This window comes from Chionomys nivalis, chromosome 8 (genome assembly GCF_950005125.1).
Source record: "Chionomys nivalis chromosome 8, mChiNiv1.1, whole genome shotgun sequence".
NCBI lineage: Eukaryota > Metazoa > Chordata > Mammalia > Rodentia > Cricetidae > Chionomys > Chionomys nivalis.
The window spans coordinates 22,801,794-22,825,767 of NC_080093.1; the positions used below are offsets into that span (position 1 = coordinate 22,801,794).

The window sequence follows — 23,974 nt, forward strand, 5'->3', positions numbered from 1 at the left end:
CATGATCACACTGACAATAACGCATCTCTCTTTCTTCCCGTTTCAGCTGCGCAAACCATGCAGGATGATTTACTGATGGACAAAAGCAAAACCCAGCCCCAGTCTCAGCAGCAGCAGCGGCAGCAGCAGCAGCAGCAGCAGCAACAGCTCCAGCCCGAGCCCGGCGCAGCCGAAGCCCCGTCCACGCCCCTCTCCTCAGAGACCCCCAAGCCCGAAGACAGTAGCGCAGTGCCGGCCCTCAGCCCCGCCTCGGCCCCGCCAGCCCCCAACGGCCCCGACAAAATGCAGATGGAGTCGCCGCTCCTGCCGGGCTTGAGTTTCCATCAGCCCCCTCAGCAGCCGCCGCCACCGCCGCAGGAGCCCGCGGCGCCCGGAGCGTCGCTGTCGCCGTCCTTTGGCAGCACCTGGTCCACGGGCACGACAAACGCGGTGGAGGACAGCTTCTTCCAGGGGATCACTCCGGTCAACGGGACCATGCTCTTCCAAAACTTCCCGCACCACGTCAACCCGGTCTTCGGAGGCACCTTCTCCCCACAGATCGGCCTGGCACAGACCCAGCACCACCAGCAGCCGCCGCCGCCCGCGCCGCAGCCGCCGCAGCCAGCGCAGCCCCCGCAGGCGCAGCCCTCGCAGCAACGCCGCTCGCCCGCCAGCCCCAGCCAGGCGCCCTATGCGCAGAGGAGCGCCGCCGCCTACGGCCACCAACCCATCATGACCAGCAAGCCGTCCTCATCCTCGGCCGCTGCGGCCGCTGCTGCCGCGGCCGCCGCCTCCTCGGCATCGTCCAGCTGGAACACGCACCAGAGCGTGAACGCCGCCTGGAGTGCCCCGTCCAACCCGTGGGGTGGCCTACAAGCTGGCCGGGACCCTCGCCGCGCTGTTGGCGTGGGCGTGGGCGTGGGTGTAGGTGTACCCTCCCCGCTTAACCCCATCTCGCCGCTCAAAAAGCCCTTCTCCAGCAATGTGATCGCGCCACCCAAGTTCCCTCGTGCGGCCCCGCTCACCTCCAAATCCTGGATGGAGGATAACGCTTTTCGAACCGATAATGGTAACAATCTGTTGCCTTTTCAGGTAATGCCCTGTGCTCTTGCACACACCTTGCTCCCGCCCGTTTCTCCCCTCTTCCCGGGTTCTCTTAACCTTCTGGTTCACTGGGACTATTCCACTCACTCTGGGTGGGGGTGGGGTGTGAGGTTGGGGGAACATTGTGACTGCTTGCGGGTAGAAAAGGGCCTTTTTTTCCTTCTAGTTCATTTCCTCCTTCACTGTGCCTGTGTTTCTTATTTTGGCCCTCTTTGACAAATGAAGCCGCAAGTGTATATAGCCAGGTGCGGGAGTGGTCCCAGGAGGAGTAGGCTGAGATTCCTATCATTTTAAGTAGCTACACATTTTCACGTTATGCAATCCTAGGCTCAAGGTGCCGGAAAGCCATCCACGCCCAAACCACCCTGGCTTTATACTCTTAAAGCGGTTAACAGCCTTTGAGTGGTGCTATTTCAAATAGTTGCATATGCTCAACTAAGCTAATACGAACACATGTGTTTATGTCTCACTAAGACGCTGGAATCACTAATAATCAGCATATTGCCCCTGCCAGGAAAATTATGAGTGTGAAATTCCAATAAACACCCTATAAGGGACTGAAGCAGAAGAGTGGAAATTCTAGGGGAAATTATTCCCATGTTACTTAAAAGAAGGATTTAGGGTTTTTTTTTTTTTTCCAGGAAAGACAATAGGACACGACCTTCAGAGCCATATTGCAATGGAGTCTATTTGCTAGCTAGCACTGAAATATTTAAAGCTGCAGTGTCCTTCACCAGTTGGGTTATTTAAGAAGACAGTGCAGATCAATTACACCATTTGAAACTGGGCAAAGTGAAAGTCTTGCAACTTTAATGAAAAATGAGTCTTGTGCTTTGGTATTAAATGCCAATGCAAAATCCAGGAAGTGCTCCCGATAGAAATATTGAATAGAGAAAATGCCCTTGTTTCTGTTGCTTTCTCACATAAGTCTGCAGCCACAGCAGTAGGCAGGGTCCTGGACAGTTTGGATCAGATAGGGGTACTGAGAGTATGCATTCATTGGGAGCCTTTGCCCTCTAGGAGGCACTTAGCAGGCACCTGGGAATTGGTTTGTCCATAAGCTTTTAGGCTCTGTTGTGAGAGGAAATCTGGGCGTGGTGGTGAAAGCTTGTAGTTCAGTACCGAGGCCTGGCTATAGGATTAAGAATTCCAGCTCAGCCTGAGTTACTTATATGATCTTGTCTCAAAAGAGAAAAGGAATCCTTTGACCCTTGCTGACAGATGAGAGCCTGGCAGTTTGACCAAGGGAGAATCTGGTACAGCTGGAGCCTTCAGTTTGCTAGTCTTTACTTTTCAGGTGTTTGGGGTGGGTCCTATCATGTCGAAGGAAATGGGAGCATTGAAAGCATATCTGAAGGCTAGAGTGAGAATTTTGGTTCTTGACATTCTTGGAGGTCTGTGAAACCTTTAGGTTGTGTTTAGGAGTTTTTGTTGTTTGAGTTTGGGGGCTTTCTCTGGCTGGAGCTCTGGCTGGTGCCCAGGTCTTGCTCATGTTGAGCACACTCACTGTGGAGCTACACTCTTAGTCCTAAGGAGAGGCTTCCATGAGCCAGCTTCTCCCAGGATTTCAAAAGGATCTTGCAGGAATGATAGATTCCAATGTTAAGGTACAATTTTAGTTCTTCAACAGGCTCTTCCGTAGCTTGTGCTCACCTCAGAACACGCTGTTTGCTGAGGACGACCTTGAAACCCCAATCCTCCTGCTTCCACCTTCCGGGTGCTAGCTTACAGACTTCTGCATCCTAACGCATATTTTAATAAACAGAGATGCTTAGCAATGGCATTCGTCCTGCAGATTGAGAAAGGTGAGTAGGACAGGAAGGAGATGCTGTTGGCACTGGGAAGGAGAGCCATCTGCCTTGACAGCTCCTCATTTTATTCTGAGGCTTCCTATCCAAACCCACTCAAAAAGATAATATAGATTCCTATTCAGTGTGTGTGTGCGTGCGCGTGCAGAGTGAGAGAGCAAGTGCACTTGAGCTTACACGCCTGGTATATGTGTGGAGGTCAGAGAACCTCATGGAGTCTGTTCTCTCCTTCACCTTTATGTGGATTCTGGGATTAAACCGATTGACAGGTTTTCAGTCTCCCTTAAATTCTTGTCTTGAATTCTCAGGCGTTTATTTAATCTAATACAAACACTTTTTATTTTTCCTTATTTATTTTGAGACATGAGGCCTTTCTACATTACCCAGAGTGGTACTGAACTCCTGGCTCAAGTGGTCCTTTGACCTCTGCTTCCCAGGCACGTGAGATTACAGTTATGTGACATCATATCAGGCTATTGAATATGATCAGTCTTTACTAATTAGCACCTTAAAAGGGGATTGGGTCTTATGTTGGCAAATACCTTTGATCGTAGCACTCTGAAGATCTCTCAATTCCAGGCCAGCCTGTTTGAGTTCTAGGACAACCAAGGACTATTCTGGACAGTCCAAGGACAGATAAACCTTGTCTTGAAAAACAACAAAAGTCTTGGCTAGGGAGGTTGGAAAGAAATATAATCCAAAATTTCACCAATTGTGGAGGGGCCAGAGATATGGCTCTGGTAAAATGCTTGTCATGACAGCATATGGGGACTTGAATTTTGTTCTGAAGCATCTGCAAAAAAACTGGGTGTTGTTGGGTGGCGGCGGCTCACCCCTTTAATCGCAGCACTCAGGAGGCAGAGGCAGGCGGATCTCTGTGAGTTCGAAGCCAGCTTGGTCTAAGAGTGAGTTCCAGAACAGGCTCCAAAGCTACAGAGAAACCCTATCTAGAAAAACCAAACAAACAACAAAAAAACTGGGTGTTAGGACTGGAGAGATGGCTCAGCGGTTAAGAGCACTGACTGCTCTTTCAGAGGATCCAGGTTCATTTCCCAGTACCCACATGGAAGCTCACAGCTGTCTGTAACTCCAAGATCTGACATCCTTACACAGATATGCATGCAGGCAAAACACGAATGCTCATAAAATAAAAATAAACAAAAAACCTGGGTGCTCTGGCCCATGCCTGTAATCCTAGAGCTGGGTCTCCTAAGGCTTGCTGGTCAGTGAGCTGTAGGTTCAGTGAGAGGACCTGTCTCAGACACTAGTGTGATCCATAGAGGAAGGCAACAGACACTGACCTCTGACCTCCGCATGTGTGCGTGTGCTCGCCCATGTGTGCACTCGCGCACACGCATGTCCCCCCGCCCAGTCCCTGATACTTAGTAGTAGTATGCAAGGATTGCCAGTATTTCTCAACAAACCATTGTGCTGCTAGTAAGAACAAAATGCCTACTGAATGGGCAAAAATGATCATTTGATTAAAATTAAACTATTTTGACCTCAAGAGAAATTTTATTTACTCTATGTCTCATTTCTACTTCTTATTTAAAATGGTCCTTTAAGGTTTTTATTTTATTTTTTAGTTATATGTATGTGTCTGGTGCCTGCCAAAGCTAGAAGAGGGCTTATTGAACCAGAAGGTCTTATGAAACCAGAAGGTCTTATTGAACATGACACTTACTGTTTCTGCTAGACTGACTGGCCAGTGAACACACAGAATATGCCTTTTCTGTCTCTCTCCATCTGCAGTGCTGGGATTACAGGCAGGGACCGCCACACCCAGTTTTTATGTTGAACTCCTAATTCTTCTCTCTCCATGTCCTAAGTTCTGGGGTTATAGGTGTGTACCACCACTCCCAAGTTTTTGGAGAAGTTGGAGATGAACTAGGTCTTGTCATTCAGTTCAGTCTAGTCTCCAACTTAAGACTCCCCTGCTTCAGCCATAACCACTCATGGCTTTATTGACGTTCTCTATTAGGTTGGTGAATCTTCTCAGCAGGTCTCAAGAACAGTGGGACCTTCCAGGGAGGGAACTGCACAGGTACCACTCTGCTGCATTATGAGACAGGCAAGCCTGTGTACGTGAAAGGACTAGAAAAGAGGTTATTCTGCCCGAGTGGTGGTGGCGCACACCTTTAATCTCAGCGCTTGGGAGGCAGAGGCAAGTGGATCTCTGTGAGTTTGAAGCCAAGCCTGGTCTACATAGCTAGTTCCAGGACAGCCTCCAAAGCTGCACAAAGAAACCCTGTCTCGATAAAACAAAGAAGGAAAAGAGGTATTCTGTCTGTGTGGTAAATTTAGGCTGAAGCAACATTGTTCAAGAAAGTTTAGAAGGGACCTTTGGAGGCCACTCAATGTCTGATGTCTCCGTAGGAAATCAGGTTTCTAGTATGTGACTTGCCCAAATTCAGGTGGGTAGTTTATGTTAATGGTAGGGTTTGGACTCAACTCTGCTTCACAATTTGGGGGAAATTATGCGACTATTTCATTTATAAAGTGAAAATGATAATACTTTGAATTGGGCTACAGTAATTGTTATTGCAATGATGGCCAGAATCTCTGTGAGAACACATCACAGTACAATATGGCCACTGTTTTCATTCAGTGCCATCTATTGAATAGTCCAAAATATTGTGTAATGTTATTTATTTTTCTTTTCTGTTTGCTTAGGATTGTGTTTTCTTTTTTTTAAAGTTTTATTATTTGTTTTATGTGTATGAGTGTTTTGCCTGGATGTATATATGTATACCATGTGTGTGAAATGTCAGAGGAGGCCAGAAAAGGGTCTCATATCCTCTGGAATTGGAGTTACAGGTGGTTGTGAGTCACCATGTGCGTGCTGGGAATTGAACCTGGGTCCTCTGGAAGAGCAGCCAGTACTGAGGGTCTTTAAAACTTTATAGAAGTGCAAGAAGGAAATGGCAGTGGTGACACACACATGACCACTTAATCAATAGTCACCAGGCCTATCGCTATTAATTTATATAATTTTTGGGAAAAAAATTCAATTTATTTCTTCTTGTCTCATTCCAACTTAGATATGATTATAGAAAATTGTGTCTTCTCTGGTTTGTGTCTGGTTAAATATCAGTGTTACCAGGAAGACATTCCTTACATACATTGTGGAAATAAAAGTACTAAAGGGCTGGGGATGTGACTGATGTAAGTATGTATGCCCTGCGTGCACGAGGCCTGGTTTTACCAGTGTCCTACCTACCCCATAAAAAGTTTAAAAATAAGCTGGGCATGGTAGCACATGCCTTTAATCCCAGCACTTGGGAGGCAGATCTCTGCAAATTTGAGGTCAGTCTGGTCTACAAAGTGGGTTCCAGGACAACCAGGGTTATATAGAGAAGCCCTGTCTTAGAAAAAAAACCAAACAAATTTAAAAATAAATATGTCGATTCAGAATTTTTTTTTTTTCAAGACAAGGTTTCTCTGTGGGTTTGGAGTCCATCCTGGCACTCGCTCTGTAGATCAGGCTGGCCTTGAATGCACAGAGATCTGCCTGCCTCTTCCTCCCAACTGCTGAGATTAAAGGCGTGCACCACCACTGCCTGGCTTTCAACTCAGAATTTTTTTATATAATGAACATTTGTGGTTTTATTTTCTTTTATCAACAACAATAAACCAAAAATCAAATGGGGTTGAGAGCTGCCTTTGCTGAGGATCAGAGTTGGGTTACCAGCACCTGTGTCAGATGGCACCAAACCACCTATAGCTCCTGCTCCAGGGGATCTGACACCTTTGCCCTCTGCTGACACCAGCAGTTATGTGCACAAACCTACCCACAGATACAAATGCATACACATAATTAAAGACCCTATCTCAAAAAGTAAATCCAAACAAAAAGCTCCCAAATATCTATCCCTCAAATTAACCATCTTTTCAGGAAGCAATGTGAATTGTCTAGTTTATATTTGTCTTAAAATAAGGGTAGAATGAAAAATACTTAAAAGTGAAGGTTCTCCTCTAGTTGATTTCTTTGTGTTGAGACAGGTAATACAGTCTCTCGAAGCCCAAGGTGACCTGGAAATTCTCTTCCTCTTGCCTTCACCACCAAATGATAAGATCGTAGGTGTGGTCCACTGCTCCTGGTTTTCTACTAGTTATTCTTAACTGCTGCTGTAATGTACAACTACAGAAGACCTAACGAACCCCAGACTGCTTCAGAACCCATTATTACATAGTTGACAGCAAAGGCTCATTATCTATATTGTATTTGAAAGGGGCTGGGAGATGACAAAGTCAGTACAGGGCTGACCACTCAAAAATGTGTACCCAAGTTCAGTGTCCAGCACTTGATGGAAAAGCCAGGTATGACTTTAACCTCCATATATATGTAGACTTACCCTCATACAGGAATACATACAGACACACACAGACACACACACACACAATCAAACTCTTCATCATTATACAAAAAAGAAGGGTTGGACTAGGAAATACTAGACTTTCTATGCCACTGAAACATTCAGAATTTAAATTGTATACTCCATAATTGCATGTTGAAACTTTGTATAAACTCTACAACTTTGCTATGAGTTAGTGTAACAATGTGGTCTCATAGACACAGTGTTTAAAATGTCTGCCATTGATGCAGTGTTCTACTTTGTTATCCTTTCCTTTTGGCAGTTTGGAATGAGGAAGACACTGATTAAACCTTGACACAGTCATTGTTGATCAGGGTCAAGTCACTCATCCAGTGACTTTTTTCCTGTATCTCTGTAAAAGTGGAGAGAGACTGTAGTCTGGTTTGCTTTATGAGAATATGGCAGAGTTATAAAGATTAGATACTAGTAGCTATTGTAAGAGTACTCTTACGCCTCTTGGATATATGCTTAACTTCTGAAATTGTAGTCAGAATTCAAGCTTAGTAGGAGAAAGATTATTGCTATTGCATAGTTTAGAGTAATACTTTGATACCGAGAAGTGGAGAATTAAAAATGAATCTAGCAGGTTCTTTGTATATTATGTTCACTGTTTTTTGTTCGTTTGTTTTTGTTTTTGTTTTTGTTTTTTAGGTTGGGCTGACCTGAATCTCACTATGTAGCCAAGCTTCAGACCTCACCTGCAATGTGTGTGTGTGTGTGTGCGTTTACACACGCGCTTGAACATAACATATATGCTACAGAAACCCTTTCCAACTGGGCTTAGTTACATCCCCAGTCCACTGTCTGTGTATTTCAGAAATCTAGTTACTGTTCTGAAGGTTAGGGAGTATAGACTTAGTCACAAAAATGAGATGTGCGACAACTTGCCAATGGGTGTGTAAGAGTTTTTCTTGCTCTGAACATTTTAATTGGCAATGAGGGAAATACACTCTGTAAGATGATTTTTCTGACTTGCCTACCAGCTTCCATATAACTACATGGAGACTTCTTATTAAGCATGAAAGTTCAGAAGTTCAAGCTTGGGCTTGTTATTAACTAGTGCTTATAACTGAACCTATTTCTATTCATCTACCTGTTGCCACATGACTTATGGGTTTTGCCTTTTTGGTTTTTGTTTTTTTTTTTTTTTTGGTTTTTCGAGACAGGGTTTCTCTGTGGCTTTTGAGCCTGTCCTGGAACTAGCTGGTCTCGAACTCACAGAGATCTGCCTGCCTCTGCCTCCCGAGTGCTGGGATTAAAGGCGTGCGCCACTATCGCCCGGCCAGGGTTTTGCCTTTTTTCTTGCATGTCTATTCCCTCTTGGCCACTGGTGACTTTGTCTTCTTCCCAGCATCCTGTGTACCTGAAAATCCTGCCTAACTATTGGCCATTCAGCTTTTTATTAACCCAATAAAAATGATGCATCTTCACAGTGTACTAAAAGATTATTCCACATTTTCCCCTTTTGTCTAAATAAAAAGGAAAGGGTTTAACTCTAGCACAGTAAAGCTATATATAATAAGAACAATTATCAGGTAAGAATTATATTCACAATGTTTAGTCCATCTGTATTTGGCAATTTTGAAGAAAATATTTTTTAGTATCTTGATGAGTTCAAATCTCTATACCTAATTTACCTTCTATAATAACTAAGGAAAACTGTAATTATGACTATCTAGCTTCAACTCCATCAAAGACCCAAGGAGAATAAAATGGTACTTAACTAAGCAAGAAGTGTAGACCAAGCAACTTCAAAACTAAAAGAAACCACAGAGACAGCTGGCCGCCTGGAAAGCACCCAAGGATTCTCTGCAGTGTTGGGGCACCCATATTCAGCCTACAGGCCTAGAATATATGACTGGCTTTTCTGTGAAGCACGAATTTTTGGAGGATTGTCTTATGCTATCTTGGCTAAGTTCAGTAGTCAACTTTTCTTTTGTCCTGCTGGTCCAGTTTGGACAGCAAACTATCAGCAGTTGAGGCAAGGGCAGTGTCTTGCCCAAATGGCTAGCTTTTGCCATTAAAAAAGCGAACTTTATATGGAGGTTCTTTAATGGCCATCATGCTATTTTGAGGTAAATTGGTGTTGCCAGGAGCAGATGTGTTTCACTGACATGAAAAGCATTATATTATTAAAAAATTTTAAATGTCATGTTCTTTAGATCTTTGAAGTGTTTGAAAATCAGCCGTCTAAATTACATCTCTGTATGACCTTGAAAACATACCTAACATGAATATAAGTTTGATAGTTATAGATGACTGTTAACCTATATTTATTGGCAGTGGTGGCTCACTCCTTTAAGCCCAGCACTCAGGAAGCAGAAGCAGGTGGATCTCTGTGAGTTCAAGGCCAGCCTGGTCTAGAGAGAAAGTTCCAGGACTAGCTTCATAGCAACTGAGAAACCCTGTCCTAACCCCCTCCCCCCCCAAAAAAAAGAAAAGAAAAAAGAAAGTAAGACATGCAAAAGGAAGAAGACCACAGCGTGGTAGTGAGGCAAAGCAAGAGGGAGAGAGAAGCTTCTTTCAGAGAAGCTCAAGGGAACCTAAATAAGAATAGAAACATATTCAGTATAAAAATAACCTTAATTTTATATCAATATATAAAAATCCATACCAATGTAAAATATTTGAAACTAGTAGCTATTTATTTTTTTAGTTTGAAAGTAGATACAATAATCTACCCTTTCATCTTATCATTTTTATATCCCTCCTTTTCAGAATGAGATCTCTGAATCTAATCTCCTTTGTTTAGCCTTTTTTTTTTTATCATTACCAACAACAACTTATAACCAACCCCCTTAAACATTGACAAATATCTATAAGCCACTGACTAGCCAAAAACCCATCCCATCTCTTGGGAATGTGGGTGTTGTGTACTCTAGACTGCTTTCTGTTGTCTGAGGGCACTAGTATCTTTGGGGGATAAATTTGAGAAAATTAATATAATAGTTCCATCCTAGATAGAACAGTCTGTGAGGCTGGACAATCTCAGCCAGCAACCTTGAAGCTCTTTGGAAGCTGAACGCCGAGGAAACTGCAATAGAAGCATTTACAGACGTGGGATCACCTGGGCCATCTGTTTTCACTGGTGTCTGGTTCCCTTGCTCTGAAAACACATGAATTTTCAAAGGTAACATACCTATATTAACACGAGTATGGACTGTCGGACTGTGCATTGTGCACAAGCTAGCCAAAGATGATTTTTTGTTTTATATTTGAGCAGCTAAAATATGTGTCACCTTTCTTATAGTTATTTTAGGTTTATTTCTTTCTGTTTGTAGCCAGGATTTTCAGGGGAGTCTTTCTAGGGGAAATTTCTATTAATCTGGAAGGAATCCATAACCTTTTGTTTCCTATGGAAAGAAACATAACCTCTTCCTCAACTCAACACATTGTTTGACTCCGTTTTGAAGTTAAGATGCTGTAGGAAATCCTACAGCCTTTAAGTTACCCACCCGCTTGGGCATGGCCTCTTATACTATAAATTCCAATGTAAAGCACACGGTTGCTCTCTCTTCCGGCTGCTGGATTCGTTGTTGTTCTTTGTTTGAGCGGAGAACTGTGATCTGTGAGTCTACCCCCAAATAACCCTTTATTATACTCAATTCTGAGTTAGTGTGGGATTTCTTTTTAGCCTCCGTCTTCATCTGGCACCCAACGTGGATGACTAAATCCATGTAAAACCTGAAAAATCTTGAAAAGGAATTCAAGACACTAAAAAACAAAGTTTAGCTGCATTTTTTTTAAAAGATGGGTTCTGCTTGCTGGCGTCAGGCTGTAGCTTCTTTAAGATTCCTGATTCAGCGATAGCAAAAAAAAAAAAAAAAAAAAAAGTCGCACTGCTACTGCAATGCAAACTCCAGCTGTGGAGTATTTGAATGGCATTTGTGGGCCTGGGTGCTTGTGTGTCCACTCAGGGTCAGGAGGAAAGTAGCTGAGACCATGCCCAGGGCTCAGCACTCCCAGCCTGGGCAGGCAGTGGAATCAGGTCCACTAGATGTGCACAAGCAGAACATGGCAGATTTCTGCTGCCATACACAGAGATATTTCCAGGCCACGCAGTGTGCTGCATGACAGATTTAGCTCTTTCTTAGAAAAAAAAAGGTTTATATGCTGCACGGTGCTACCCAGAGTTTATGTGGTGAGGATGGCTCCCACCCTGCAGTCCTAGAACCTGAGGTGAACTACCTCTACCATATTTAAAGGCTGAGAGAAGTCATGGAGCCACCACCAGAGACAGACATGCTGTAACCTTGCCAGTCAGCCACAAACCTCATGGTAAAATATCAAATAATGGAAATGGGTTAAATTAAGATGTAAAAGCTAGCCAATAAGAAGTTAGAGCTAATAGGCCAAGCAGTGATTTAATTACAGTTTCTGTGTGGTTATTTTGGGAGTCTGGATGGCCGGGAAATAAACAAGTGGCCTCTTACAACGTTAAGACATTTTTTAAATACATAAGTTGATTTAATTTAGCAGTTCCATAATCTAATGTCTCTCAGCACCTGCTGTTTTTTGTACATTAGCATTTAAAAATTCAAAGTTAACAAGATACTTTGTAGGATTCAGACTCCTTGTATACTTTCCATCCTTATGTGGTTTTTATAATCTCTTTAAAGACTTAACTTGATTATTTTCAAACTATTTTTTTTTCTGTGACTTCCTATACCCATTTTTCTTAAAATGTTAATTTTAATTTTCTTATGCTAATTTTCTTAAAATGCACATTGTTAAAACCTGTTTAGAAGATTTTCCATCTGAACCTGCTTCATTGCACATCTGTAACTTTTTCTATCTGCATGAGCAAAACCTTAAACCTGCCACATGACTTAGTTCATGGTGCACTGGTGGCTCAAGCACTCAGGCTTTATGTTTTCTTAGGTCTTATTTGCATATTCATGGCTTGTTTGAAAGCTTTCTTGGGTATTATGTGAATGTTGGGTGCCATTTGTAGTTGGACCATTGTAGGCACATCAGTAATGACACAGAGACTTCTTATTAATTTTGAAAGCTCAGTTGATAGCTTAGACTTGTTATTAACTAGTACTTTTAACTTAAATTAACCCATTTCTATTTGCCTACATGTTTGCTACCTGACTCATGACTTTTACTCTTCTTACATGTCTGTTCCCTCTTGTCTGCTGGTGACTCTGCTTTCTTTTTCCCTATAAAAATCCTGCCTAACTATTGACCATTCAGCTTTTTATTATACCAATTAGAATGACACATCTTCACAGTGTACCAAAAGATTATTTCACAACAATACTCAATTTCCTGCCTGTTACAAGTGTTGATTTTCATATGTTTTTGGAGATACCAAATCTCCAAGAGGAATTTCTTATTAACACTTTCCAGGATGCTATGTCTGTCCTACTGATGGGGAGGGGCTGGTATGGTTTTAAAAGATAGAACCTGTGGTTTGACTCTTGACAAGTTAGACAACTTGAGAATTTAGGTAATGTAGTCATAAATCAAGGAGACATCCTGGATAGGTTATTATTGGGCTTGCAATGGTAGGCAGACTCATAAACTTCCCACAAGTGGTGTTTATAGTCTTCTAGGTAGGATTCTCTGTGGGAGTCCAAATGACTTATTTTCACCTGTTAAGTGTGTGTGTGTGTTTGTGTGTTTGAGATGCACTGGGTAACACTAGGTGGCTTGAAACTATGGTTCTCAGGTTGGCTTTGAACTTGTGATATTCCTTCTGCTTGAGCTCCTTGAATACTGAGATTACAGGCATGTACTAGTACACTCAGCTCCTTCATACTCTTTATATGTGCTGGATAAACTTCCTTGTGTGAACTACTCTAATGTGGAAATAGGAAAGCACTCATGAACTAAAATACAACAACTCAGCACCTTGGAATAAAGCCTATTTTTCTTTCCCCAGAAGCACTATTACATAATTCTCAGAAATAATGTGTATTATGACATAAATCTCTGTTGGCAAATCTCAGTAGAGAGAAACATAAATGGGCTTTTAATATCATTTGAGAGGATCATAGAATTAATATACACAAAGGGAAGGAAACATGGTGAGCTATGTATACATAAAGCTATTTATTGTAAAGACAAATAGCTTCATTCTTTGAGCATTCAAACTCATTTAGAGGGCAAGAGCAACAGGGCAAAGAAGCAAGTCCCCTTTCTTTAGCACTTAGTATGTAGTTAGCTAAGTTAGTAGTGCCACATTGTTAGGCAATGTTTGTTCCTAGACCTGCCTAGCAGTCCATCTTCACTATGTGGATGAAAATGTAAACCTAAGGTGATCAGTTTTATCTTTCTCATAATGTACATATTTAATACTCTTGAAGCATTTTCTGTTTTAGCATTTCTCTGCCAGGCATTCATAGACTATGAAAAGGTAGGTAAATATGTATAGTATCATAAAGATACCTGTGGTTTGTAAAAATATACATTATTGTTTCTAGACTAAGAAGAAAACTTGATTTCTGGGCTGAAACTATGATTGTAAATTTGATGTGCTAAGAAGTAAGCTAGGGAGTTCTTTTTCCCTTCCGGGACTAAAGGTATGCATCACCTTGTCCAGTCCAATCACTTTATTCTTCTGGAGTTAATTTATTCTGTCAGGATGTTCTGGTTTATTCTCGACTTCCCACGTCACATTATTAATAGTAGAACTGAGTAGAATTAGTGTCAGGATGACTCCCATAATAACACCGAGAAATATTTAGAGGGCTGGTAAGATGGCTAAGTGGTAAAAGAGCTTGCCATGAAAGCTTGATGACCTAAGTTCAATCCCCATGGCCCAGGAAGAGGTGGAAGGAGAGAGGCAAGTGCACACAGACACAATAGGAATTCATCAAATTGGAAAAAGGAGAAAACTACGGTTTAATAGTTCGAAAAAAGCAGGTGATTGTAGGGCCACTCAACTAGATAGCTGGGAAACAAAGATACAAGGAGCAAAGATTTTTGGTTATTTTTAAATTTGAAAACAAAAGAGATTTATCTTTACTAGTTTTGGGGGTAGAAAGTTTGATTAAGACATCAGTAGGTTCCATATCTTTGTGAGGACATATCTCTGCTTCATTGGTGGTGGGTGCTTTCTGTGTTCTTGTGCGCTTCAGCTTTGAATCCTACAGATGTAGTAGGGCCTGAAGACTGACAAAGGAAAGGAGTATATTAAAAGAAATGGCTTAGTGACCTGGCAGTCTGAGCCCCTGCTCACACTCCAGGAGTCCCGAATCTTAGGTTTCAGATAGGCAGTTAAGAGACAAGAATTGTGCCTGGCAGTGGTGGCGCACGCCTTTAATCCCAGCACCTGGGAGGTAGAGGCAGGTGGATCTCTGTGAGTTCTAAGCCAGCTTGGTCTATAAGAGCTAGTTCCAGGACAAAAAAAAAAAAAAAAGACAAGACGTGTATGTGCCCTAAAATGCCTCTCTCATAATCGTTGGAAATGTTTTTTTTTTTTTCCCTTCTTTAGCTGAGAACCATAACCTAGATATGCAGAGGACTAAGGTGAGAAAGGCCCAGTAAGGTTTGAGATTTTGAGGGAAAGCCAAGGTAACTGTGTCATTTTGTTATAAATCTGCTTTTGTGTTTCCCTCGTGGACTCAGATAAATGGTTACAGAGGAGCTTTTGTGGCATTTTTGTTAACTGCAAAATTTATATCAACTTCCTTTTGGCATGTTTGCTCGAAGGCATCACCCATGTGTTCTGTCTTTTGGGTATTGTATTACTTTGGTTTTCCTCTCCAGGCGGAGATAGCTAACACAGACTCATAGACTGGAAGGCCAAGCACCCGTCTCTCTCTTCTCACACACATTTATTCCTTACACTCTCTTGTGGATTAGGGGTTATGATCCGTGAGGCAGCAGCAGGAATGGAAACTCAGTTCTTGTGACTCTTGTTTCTTTTCTCCCTCAGCTGTTTGGCCCTGCTCTTGTTCCACGCCGCTCTAGACCTTCTCCAGTTCACCCCACCCCGCATTGTCTAAAACACAACACTCTGAAATGAACAGCTTTGTCTCACTTTAGTCTTTGTGGGGGCTCTCTGCCACCTTAGAATGTGGGGTGCCCAAGGGCGAGGACCTTTTTACTGCAGTGTCTCCATAGGCTATGGCAGTAACCTGGGGCACTTTGAATTTTCTTTTCTGCATGTATTATTTTTCACATTTATAGATAATTGACATATTTTTATTGGTGAATTTACATATAGTTAGCAATGTAAGAATGACAACTTCTGTAAACATTTCCTAGCTTAGCAGGGCTCGGCTACTAGTGATGAAGTTGAACCATATTCTGGACTCATTTAGCTCCCAGACATGTATTAAAATAGAAAATTATAAGGCTTAAAATAGAATATGATATGCCCACAAGGAGTATATACATGAATCAAAGGGAAAGAATGATTAAATCTGTGTGGGGGGCTGAAAACCTTTAGAAAGTCTTCATTGTTGAAAATATTTTCAATTGCCGGGCGGTGGTGGCGCACGCCTTTAATCCCAGCACTCAGAGACAGGCGGATCTCTGTGAGTTCGAGACCAGCCTGGTCTACAAGAGCTAGTTCCAGGACAGGCTCCAAAACCACAGAGAAACCCTGTCTCAAAAAACCAAAAAAAAAAAAAAAAAAAAGAAAAAAAAAAAGAAAATATTTTCAATTTTTTAAAATGACTTTTGAAAGCAATTCATATTTTCGATTTTGAAACTTGAGGAGGAAAATCACTGCTCTTACTTCTATTTCCCAGACAGAACCCAGTGTTCTGTGTTTCCCACCAGTTATTTCCTTTTAGTATTAGTTTAAAACTCGTATATTTTAGTCAAAGGCCAACTTTGTGGAGTAATCTGCTTTTTCTTCTCACCTTTATGTGAGGATCTAACTCATTGTGAGGCTTGTACTTACCTTCACATGCTCAGCCATCTTTTTTTTTTTTTTTAAATGTTTTTTTGAGGCAGAGTTTCTCCGTGTAGTCCTGGCTGTCTTGGAACTCATTCTGTAGACCAAGCTGGCCTCGAACTCATAGAGATCTGCCTGCCTCTGCCTCACAATTAAAGGTGTACACCACCACTGTCTGGCATGCTTGCCATCTTGCTAGCCCAATTATGTATACATCCATCCATCCATCCATCTGTCCGTTGATCATTCTTTCCATTTTTCCTTTTTTTGGAGACAGGGTCTTCACTATAGACCAGCCTGGCATTGAACTCATAGCCTGTCTCTGCTTTGTCCTGGACTAAAGACATATGTAACTATGCCTGGCTTCAATTATTTATATATATATATATATATATATATATATATATATATATATATATATGTACAATGTTTGACATAGTAGCGGTAATTTGTGTACTTCATTTTATCCCCCCCTTTTTTTTTTAGCATTTTATATCATTAAATTTATAAAGATTTTGTTGACTGTATACTGTTTCATACAAGAATCAGTTCTAGGTACCCAAATGTGTCTCTATTCAGAGGATTTACATTATTTTCAAATGCATTTCATTATTGTTCTTTTTTTTGTAGTTTTTTCCCCAAACTTTGATTTTTAACAACTAAACACTGTCACAAATGGCTTCAGCCATCTCAGTGCTTCCTTTTGAACTGAATGGGCAGGGTTCCATATGTAAACAAGAGAATGGGTAGGGAATGCACCAGTGATTCTTTGTTAAGCAGCGGGAGGAGCAGGTGCATAAACAAGAAATAGCTTGGCTAGAGAAACGGGGATGGCCACTCATAAAGGGCATTCTAGCACCTATGCCCTCAACATATTTGGGTGCTGGGGTCAAGGCAGGGCCTTGCACCTGGGAAATATGTTCTCTACCAGTGAGCTGCACCACAGATTTACACTGAAGAAAGACTCCGTAGAAATTATTATTTACGTGTGTTCATGTGCGTTATGGTACATGTGTAGAAGTCAGGAAAAACTTGTAGGATCGGTTCTCTCTTTGCACCTTGTGAGATTGAACTCAGGTCATCAGGCTTGCACTGTTAAGCCATCTCACCAGCCCACACGGAGGACGCTTAAGCCGGGAAGTATGGCCACTGTAGGGGTTTTGAGTTGATGACTGAAGCGATCGTTGTTATTTCAGAATGATTACTCTGGGATATAGGTTGTTAGGAACTAAACACAGTGAAAACCCAGTTAACTTGTAAGGACTTAAGTTGGTTGAAAGGAAGGAATGGACTCAAGAAATAACTAGGAGATCTGCTTAGACATGGGAATAAAAGGGGTGGGGGCACCTAAAATGGCTCCTGGATTTAAATAGTTGGAAAGATACCAGAGGTAAAGTGTTTAATAGTGGCAAATGAGAATGGTAATGTCTTATAAACCAGTTAGATTCTAGAGTAGAGGAATTGAAAAAGGGAAGGCCATCATGTTTGGAATGTTTGAAAAGGTGATTTGACATCTAACCTGCCCATGCTTTTTTTTTTTTGAGATTAATGTTTTTTATTAAAGTAGATTTAACAATCTATCCTTTTATGTCATCATTCCTATACTATAGCCCCCTTTGTTCCTTCAGAAAGAGATCCTTGAATCCAACTCCTTTGTTTATCTCTTTACTGATCTTACTGATCATGATTGATAGCAACTTGTAACCACCCCCCCCCCCCCAAATTGATGACAAACGTTCATAACTCATCTCATGGGAGTGTGGGTGTTGTTTTCTCTAGACAGCTTCCTGCTATCTAGGGACACTGGCATCTTTGGGGGACCTTGAGAAAATCAGGATAATGATCAAATCCTGACTGGAGTAGTCTGTGAGGTTGGACCATCTCAACCAGCAGCCTCAAAAGCTGTTCAGGATGCAGAAATCTGAGGAAACAACAGCAGAGGTAATCTGAGATGTTGGATCACCTGGGCCGTTTATTTTCATTGGTGTTTGATCCCCTTGTTCTGAAAACACATAAACTTTTAAAAGTAACATGCATATCTGTATTAGTACAAGTATGGGATGTGAGGTGCACAAGTCAGTTAAAGATGATTTTTTGTTTTAGACTTGAACAGGTAAAATATGCATCACCTGTCCCATAGTTTTTTTTTTTTTTTTTTAGTTTATTTTCTTTATATCTGTAGCCAGAATTTTCAGGGGTTCTCCCCTGATCAAACCTGATCTTCTTTAATCCTGAATGAATCCACAGCCTTTTGTTTTCTGTGGGAACAAAAGCATAACCTATTTCTCAAAGCAACACACCTTTTGACTTTCATTTTGAAGTCAAGACACTTTAAAAATATATGGGTTGGCTTAATCCAGAAGCTTCCATAATCCAATGTCACTTGTTCATCAGCAATCAAAAAATTTAAAGTCAACTGCCCATGCTTTTGTATAGTTCCTAATACATTAGTGGCTATGCCACTGAGTAAAACATCTAAGAGAAGAAATAACTAGCATTCTAAATCAGGAATTGTATTTTTAGCCTCATTCATTCATTCGTTCATTCATTCATTTTAAAATTTTCTTTTTGCTTTTTTTTTTTTTTGGTTTTTCGAGACAGGGTTTCTCTGTGGTTTTGGAGCCTGTCCTGGAACTAGCTCTTGTAGACCAGGCTGGTCTCGAACTCACAGAGATCCGCCTGCCTCTGCCTCCCAAGTGCTGGGATTAAAGGTGTGCGCCACCACCGCCCGGCTCTTTTTGCTTTTTTTGAGACAAGGTTTCTCTGTGTAGCTTTGGAGCCTCTCCTGGAACTCAGTAGACCAGGCTGGCCTCGAATTCATAGAGATCTGCCTGCCTCTGTCTCCTGAGTGCTGGGATTAAAGGCGAGCGCCACCACTGCCTGGTTGTCTGATTCTTTTTTATATCCTGATAATTTAGAGATTGTTAGCTGATTAGTCATCATGTTTACAGATTATAGCCTGGCATTGCAAAGAACTATAAGTAATTAATTACTCACCAATCAGTCATAGGGGAAGATCATAGAGAATAAAAGAAATAAAGCCTGGCATAGTAAAGTTGAATAAACTCACTGTGAGGTCAGTATTATTGGCTAGTCTGAACATTATTAATAAAACCTTAACAAAATTGAAATTAGACCTTAGTCTGCTGCATTAATTTATGACCTAGTTTCCTTTCTATCTGTGTTTATTTATGAATGACAGGATCTCATGTAGTTCAGGCTGCTTCAAACTGACTGTGGAACTAAGTACAATTTTGAATTTCTGATCCTTCCACCTCTGGTTGCAGAGGTATACTCCTGTGCCCAGAATGTTGAATCTGATACAACAGTCTAAGGTCATACTTTGTCAGGTACCGCACTGCTCATTCTTTTTTTTCATAAACCCTATATAGCCAAGGCTGGCCTCAAACTCATTGTATAATAAAGATGACTCCCAATCCTCCTATCTCCCAGGTGCTAGAATTAGGGATATATGCCACCATACCTGATTTGGAAAGTATTTTTTTTTGGGGGGGGGGTTTCGAGACAGGGTTTCTCTGTGGCTTTGGAGCCTGTCCTGGAACTAGCTTTTGTAGACCAGGCTGGTCTCGAACTCCCAGAGATCTGCCTGCCTCTGCCTCCCGAGTGCTGGGATTAAAGGCATGCGCCAGGAAAGTATTTTTATTTAAATCTAGGTCATGACTTTATCACAATTGTTAATTCTAGTTTAAGTGGCTGGCTGTTAAGACTCCAAAACACAACCATAATATTTTGAACCATTCAGCAATGCTGATGAAAAATAGTATTTTGTTAAATTAAAATTTGCTTTGATTTTAGACAGAATAAAACAGACTTTGCTACTACTTTAGATTACACAGTTAAACCTTCGATGAATTCTTTCAAAGGCATTTAGGTTTAGCATGGTAAAGGCTGGGACTTGATGTGGTTATTCATTTCACCGTATTTCACCTTCCTGTCTTCAGTATTCCAGAGAGATGAGTGTTGACCGGCGGGTAGCAGGGTTACTGTTTTAGAGCTTGCGGCTCCTCTCTGTCCGTTGCCAGCGTAGAGCATTCGTCTCCCCCAGCAGCTCTGGAGTGCTGCAGAGCATAACATGCTAGTTCAGCAGCTATTTTAAGACAGCTGAGTCATGCAGGTATAACACGAGGTTTTATTTTTCAAAAATAATGAGGTATTTGATATTCTAATTTAGGCCAAGATTCTGTTAAATGTGAAATACAGAAAAAAGTTGAAGGCCTAGCATGAGGAGGAAAGATAGAAAAATCTCCTTATAGTGAAGACATTCCATCTCATTGTGGGGTGTCGTGGGGATGAAGCATATGAGGGATTGCAGTGACACATTCTGTTACAGGGACATAAATAATAGAGAATGTATTGAATGCATAGAGGTCAAAGGACAGAGAAAGACAGTGAAGAAGATTCAGCCAGGACGACAAAGCTAAGTAAAAGGATGCTTCAGCTTTTATTACAATAATTAAATATTTAAAAAGTCAGCCATTTTATACGGGCCAGGAAGCTAAGCAATTGCTCATTTTATATTCTTTTCTTCTTCAAGCAAGCTATAGGCAAACAAGCTTATATCAAGCATTTATATTAAGAAATATCTTTTACAGAGTGTCATAAGCAAGTTCAAAACCTAGTTTTTAGTCTCCTGTGATATGATCATAATATTCATGATGCCCCTAAGACATTAGCTATTTGTTCTAAACCATCAAAGGAAGAAATATAGTATGTTCAGCATAATTTGCCTTGTATATATTATCAATGGTCTAGTCTGATGACTTCTCACAGATTGAGTTTTGTAAAAGGGCTACCTATGTGGAAATGAAATGCTTCCAGTAAATGTTAGTCTATCAGCTCATTTGTGCTGCAGTAATAACGTACTATGGAGTGGTTATGTATAATCAACATACATTTATTTCATCACAGTTGATAAAGATGGTTAGTTTGGTGTCTGGTGAGGGCTGCTCTGTTTCCAAGTGGGTTTCTTGCTGATGTCCCAAAAGAGGGTGATGTTATGTCCTCATGGGAAAAGGAACAGAAGGCAAAAAAGTCCTACCCAGGTCCTTCTTGTTACTAGTCCACTGATCATTTCTGAAGTGGCTCCACCCCTTAATATTCCCACAACGAGGACTCAGTTTCATTATGGGCATTTCGGGGTATATTCAGACCATAGCAGATGAGGTGGATGACTTTTGGGGTAAGTTAAAATATGTGTGTTGCTTAAGAGTATGTATTCAGTGGTTGAAAACAAGTCATTGATAGAGTTGGTTTTGTGTGTGTTTGGCGAGTACGTGAAAACAGTTTAGAGGAGGAAAAGTATTTGGCTCATGGTTTCAGCCTCTGACTGATTTGCTGCATTGCTGTGGGCCTGCAGGGAGGCAGAAATCCTGGTGGCAAGAGCGCCTGGTGACTAAAGTCATTCACCTTGTTGTTATGAGGGAGCAGAAAGAGGAAGTTGGAAGGGGTCAGGGCAAGAAAAGGACCTGTTCCCAGGGTCTGAAGTTTCTAGAACCTCCAAAAGTGATGTCACCGGCTGTGGATCACAGTTTTACCACACGAGTCTATAGAGAACATTTCACATTCAAACTAACAGCTTTTCATAAACAGGGCCTTGATTTCTTTAATTCTGGATTTTACATGTGGCTGCTGGTTGGAGGCAAGTGGTAGCGGTGATTCTTTCTGCCCGGGAGGCTGGGCTTTAGCTAACTTATCGTACTATAACTGGCTGAGGCTGCAGGAAGGTGTAATGGAGACATCTGTGTTTGTTTAGTGTCTGATAGGAAATCTGAGTCACCTCTGCTTTGAACTATTTATGTATCAGGTATCAAACCATAAAAATAATGATTTTTATAGAGTCTAAAACTGTGCACCATGTTTCTAGCCTGCTCGTCAGATTCAAGTTTCAGTGAAGCTGACTTTTTGTATCTCTTACTCTGACTCAGTCTTGTACTCTGTCATACCAGGAGTCTTAGTACATGGGATTTTACTCTTCTGAAATAAACTAGATTACTTTAAGTATAAATTTTTATTTAGATAATATAAATTATGAGACAGAATAACTATGCACAAATTACATAGTTAACTGAATTTCATTGCTTCTGTCTATTAAACTTTTAATGCTTCTTAAATATAGCTTTAAAAAAGGGAAGCGTAACCCATCGACTAGTCTAAGTCTGCATAAAGACTGCTTGGGGAAACCCATCAGTCGTATAAAGTGAGTTTCCTAAGCTTGTGGAGTGAGCACCCTGGTTTGGGAGATGGGGAATGTTGGTATATTTTAAAAAGGTTTGGAAGAAAAGAATAGTTTTAGGAAAAGAATTATCAATAAGCAAAATTTGGGGCAAGGGTTGGTTAAGTTTGTAAATTGCCTGGTTGCTAGAATACTTAGTGGCCTTAATTTAGGAATACAGGCTTTCAAGCACAGTTACTATTAAATGCATTTGTCTGAATTAACACAAATAGATCATAGGCCTCATAGACATTTTTGAAAATTCTAATGTGGTACAGTGGGCATGCCTGTGACCAAGGCTGCTAGAAGACAGAGGCAAGATGACTGGCTGAGCCCTGGAGTAGTCAGTAGTTTTTGTTCTGGTATGGTATTTTGCAGCAAGGTCATACATAGCCCAGGCTGTCCTCATATTTTCTAGATGGCCAAAGACATTGTTTATTTTTGAGACAAGAGCCTTACTGTGTAATATAGTCACATCACTCTAGATGATCTGCCAGGCTCAACCTCCCAAGTGAGTGCTGGGTTGGAGAACCTGAATAGCCCAGCCTGGGCAACAGTAAAAGGCAAAGAGAACTTGGGTACAGAATACATGCCTGAGTCAGAGGCAGAAGGATTGCCACAAGTTCAAGGCCAGCTTGAGGCACCATAGCAAGCTCTAGGTAGCCAGAGCTACAGGGTAAGACTTTGTCTCAAAAAGTAGATAGAAAAGAAAAAGATGAAAGTAATTTTGAGGGAAGGTATTATTCAATAGGCCAGGTGTAGTTTTTAATAATATATTTTTCTTAACTGTTATTAAAAGGATTTATTATGAACAACAAACTTAAACATATAAGCTAACTAGATTGTTCTACGTATTTCAATACTAAGTCTTTGAAATTCAGTGTGCATTTTTATACCTGTAACACACTTAAGTTTGCTTTATCAGCATTGCAAGTCCTCAGTGTCCACATTTGAATAGTGACTGCTACACTGGCCAGGAAGAATGCAACCTATAAAGTCATTTACTTTTACGTTGGGTGTGGCGATCATTTATTTTTAGGCTAGGCATGGTGGCATATGTCATTAATTCCAGCACTTTGGAAACAGAGGCAGATAGATCTCTGTGACTTTGAAGTCAGTCTGGTTTACATAGTGAGTTCCTTGAAAAAAATCCAAAAGAAAAAAACGTAGCTCTTGCTTAGCTGACAGTACCATCCCCCCAAATCCAAAAATGGCTGAATTTATATACATTGTATTGCTTCTGGGTTTTTTGTTTGTTTTTGCTTTAGTTTCGTTTTGTTTTAAGACAGGCTTTCTCTGGTTTTAAATTCACTATTCTCTTAACTAAGTCTTTTAAATGCAAAGATTATAGTCTGTACTGACAGACCCGTCTTTAGTAGTTTTGTCTGCTGGGTTCTTTTTTGTTTGTCTTGTTGTTTTTTAACAGAGGTATTTTACATATTCTCATTTATTACAACTAAAGATAATCTAGGAATTTTAGATTATTATTATTATTATTTTGAGACAGGGTTTGTCTGTTTAACAGTCCTCACTGTTCTGGAACTTGCTTTGTACACCAGGCTGGCCTTGAACTCACTAAGATCCGCCTGCCTCTGCCTCCCAAGTTCTGTGCCACCAC

The 23,974-nt window shown here is 41.1% G+C and overlaps 1 protein-coding gene across 8 annotated transcripts in view; it reads left to right on the top strand.

Annotated features, from left to right (window-relative positions):
- Cpeb3 (cytoplasmic polyadenylation element binding protein 3) overlaps nucleotides 1-23,974 on the top strand; it is a 191,720-nt gene that overhangs the window by 37,545 nt on the left and 130,201 nt on the right. For all 8 annotated transcript variants that reach the window (XM_057777651.1, XM_057777650.1, XM_057777649.1 and 5 more), the window contains exon 2: nucleotides 47-1,071. In XM_057777651.1, coding sequence (XP_057633634.1) covers nucleotides 58-1,071 — 1,014 coding nt within the window. In that variant the 5' untranslated portion in view covers nucleotides 47-57. The remainder of the gene's footprint in view (nucleotides 1-46; nucleotides 1,072-23,974) is intronic.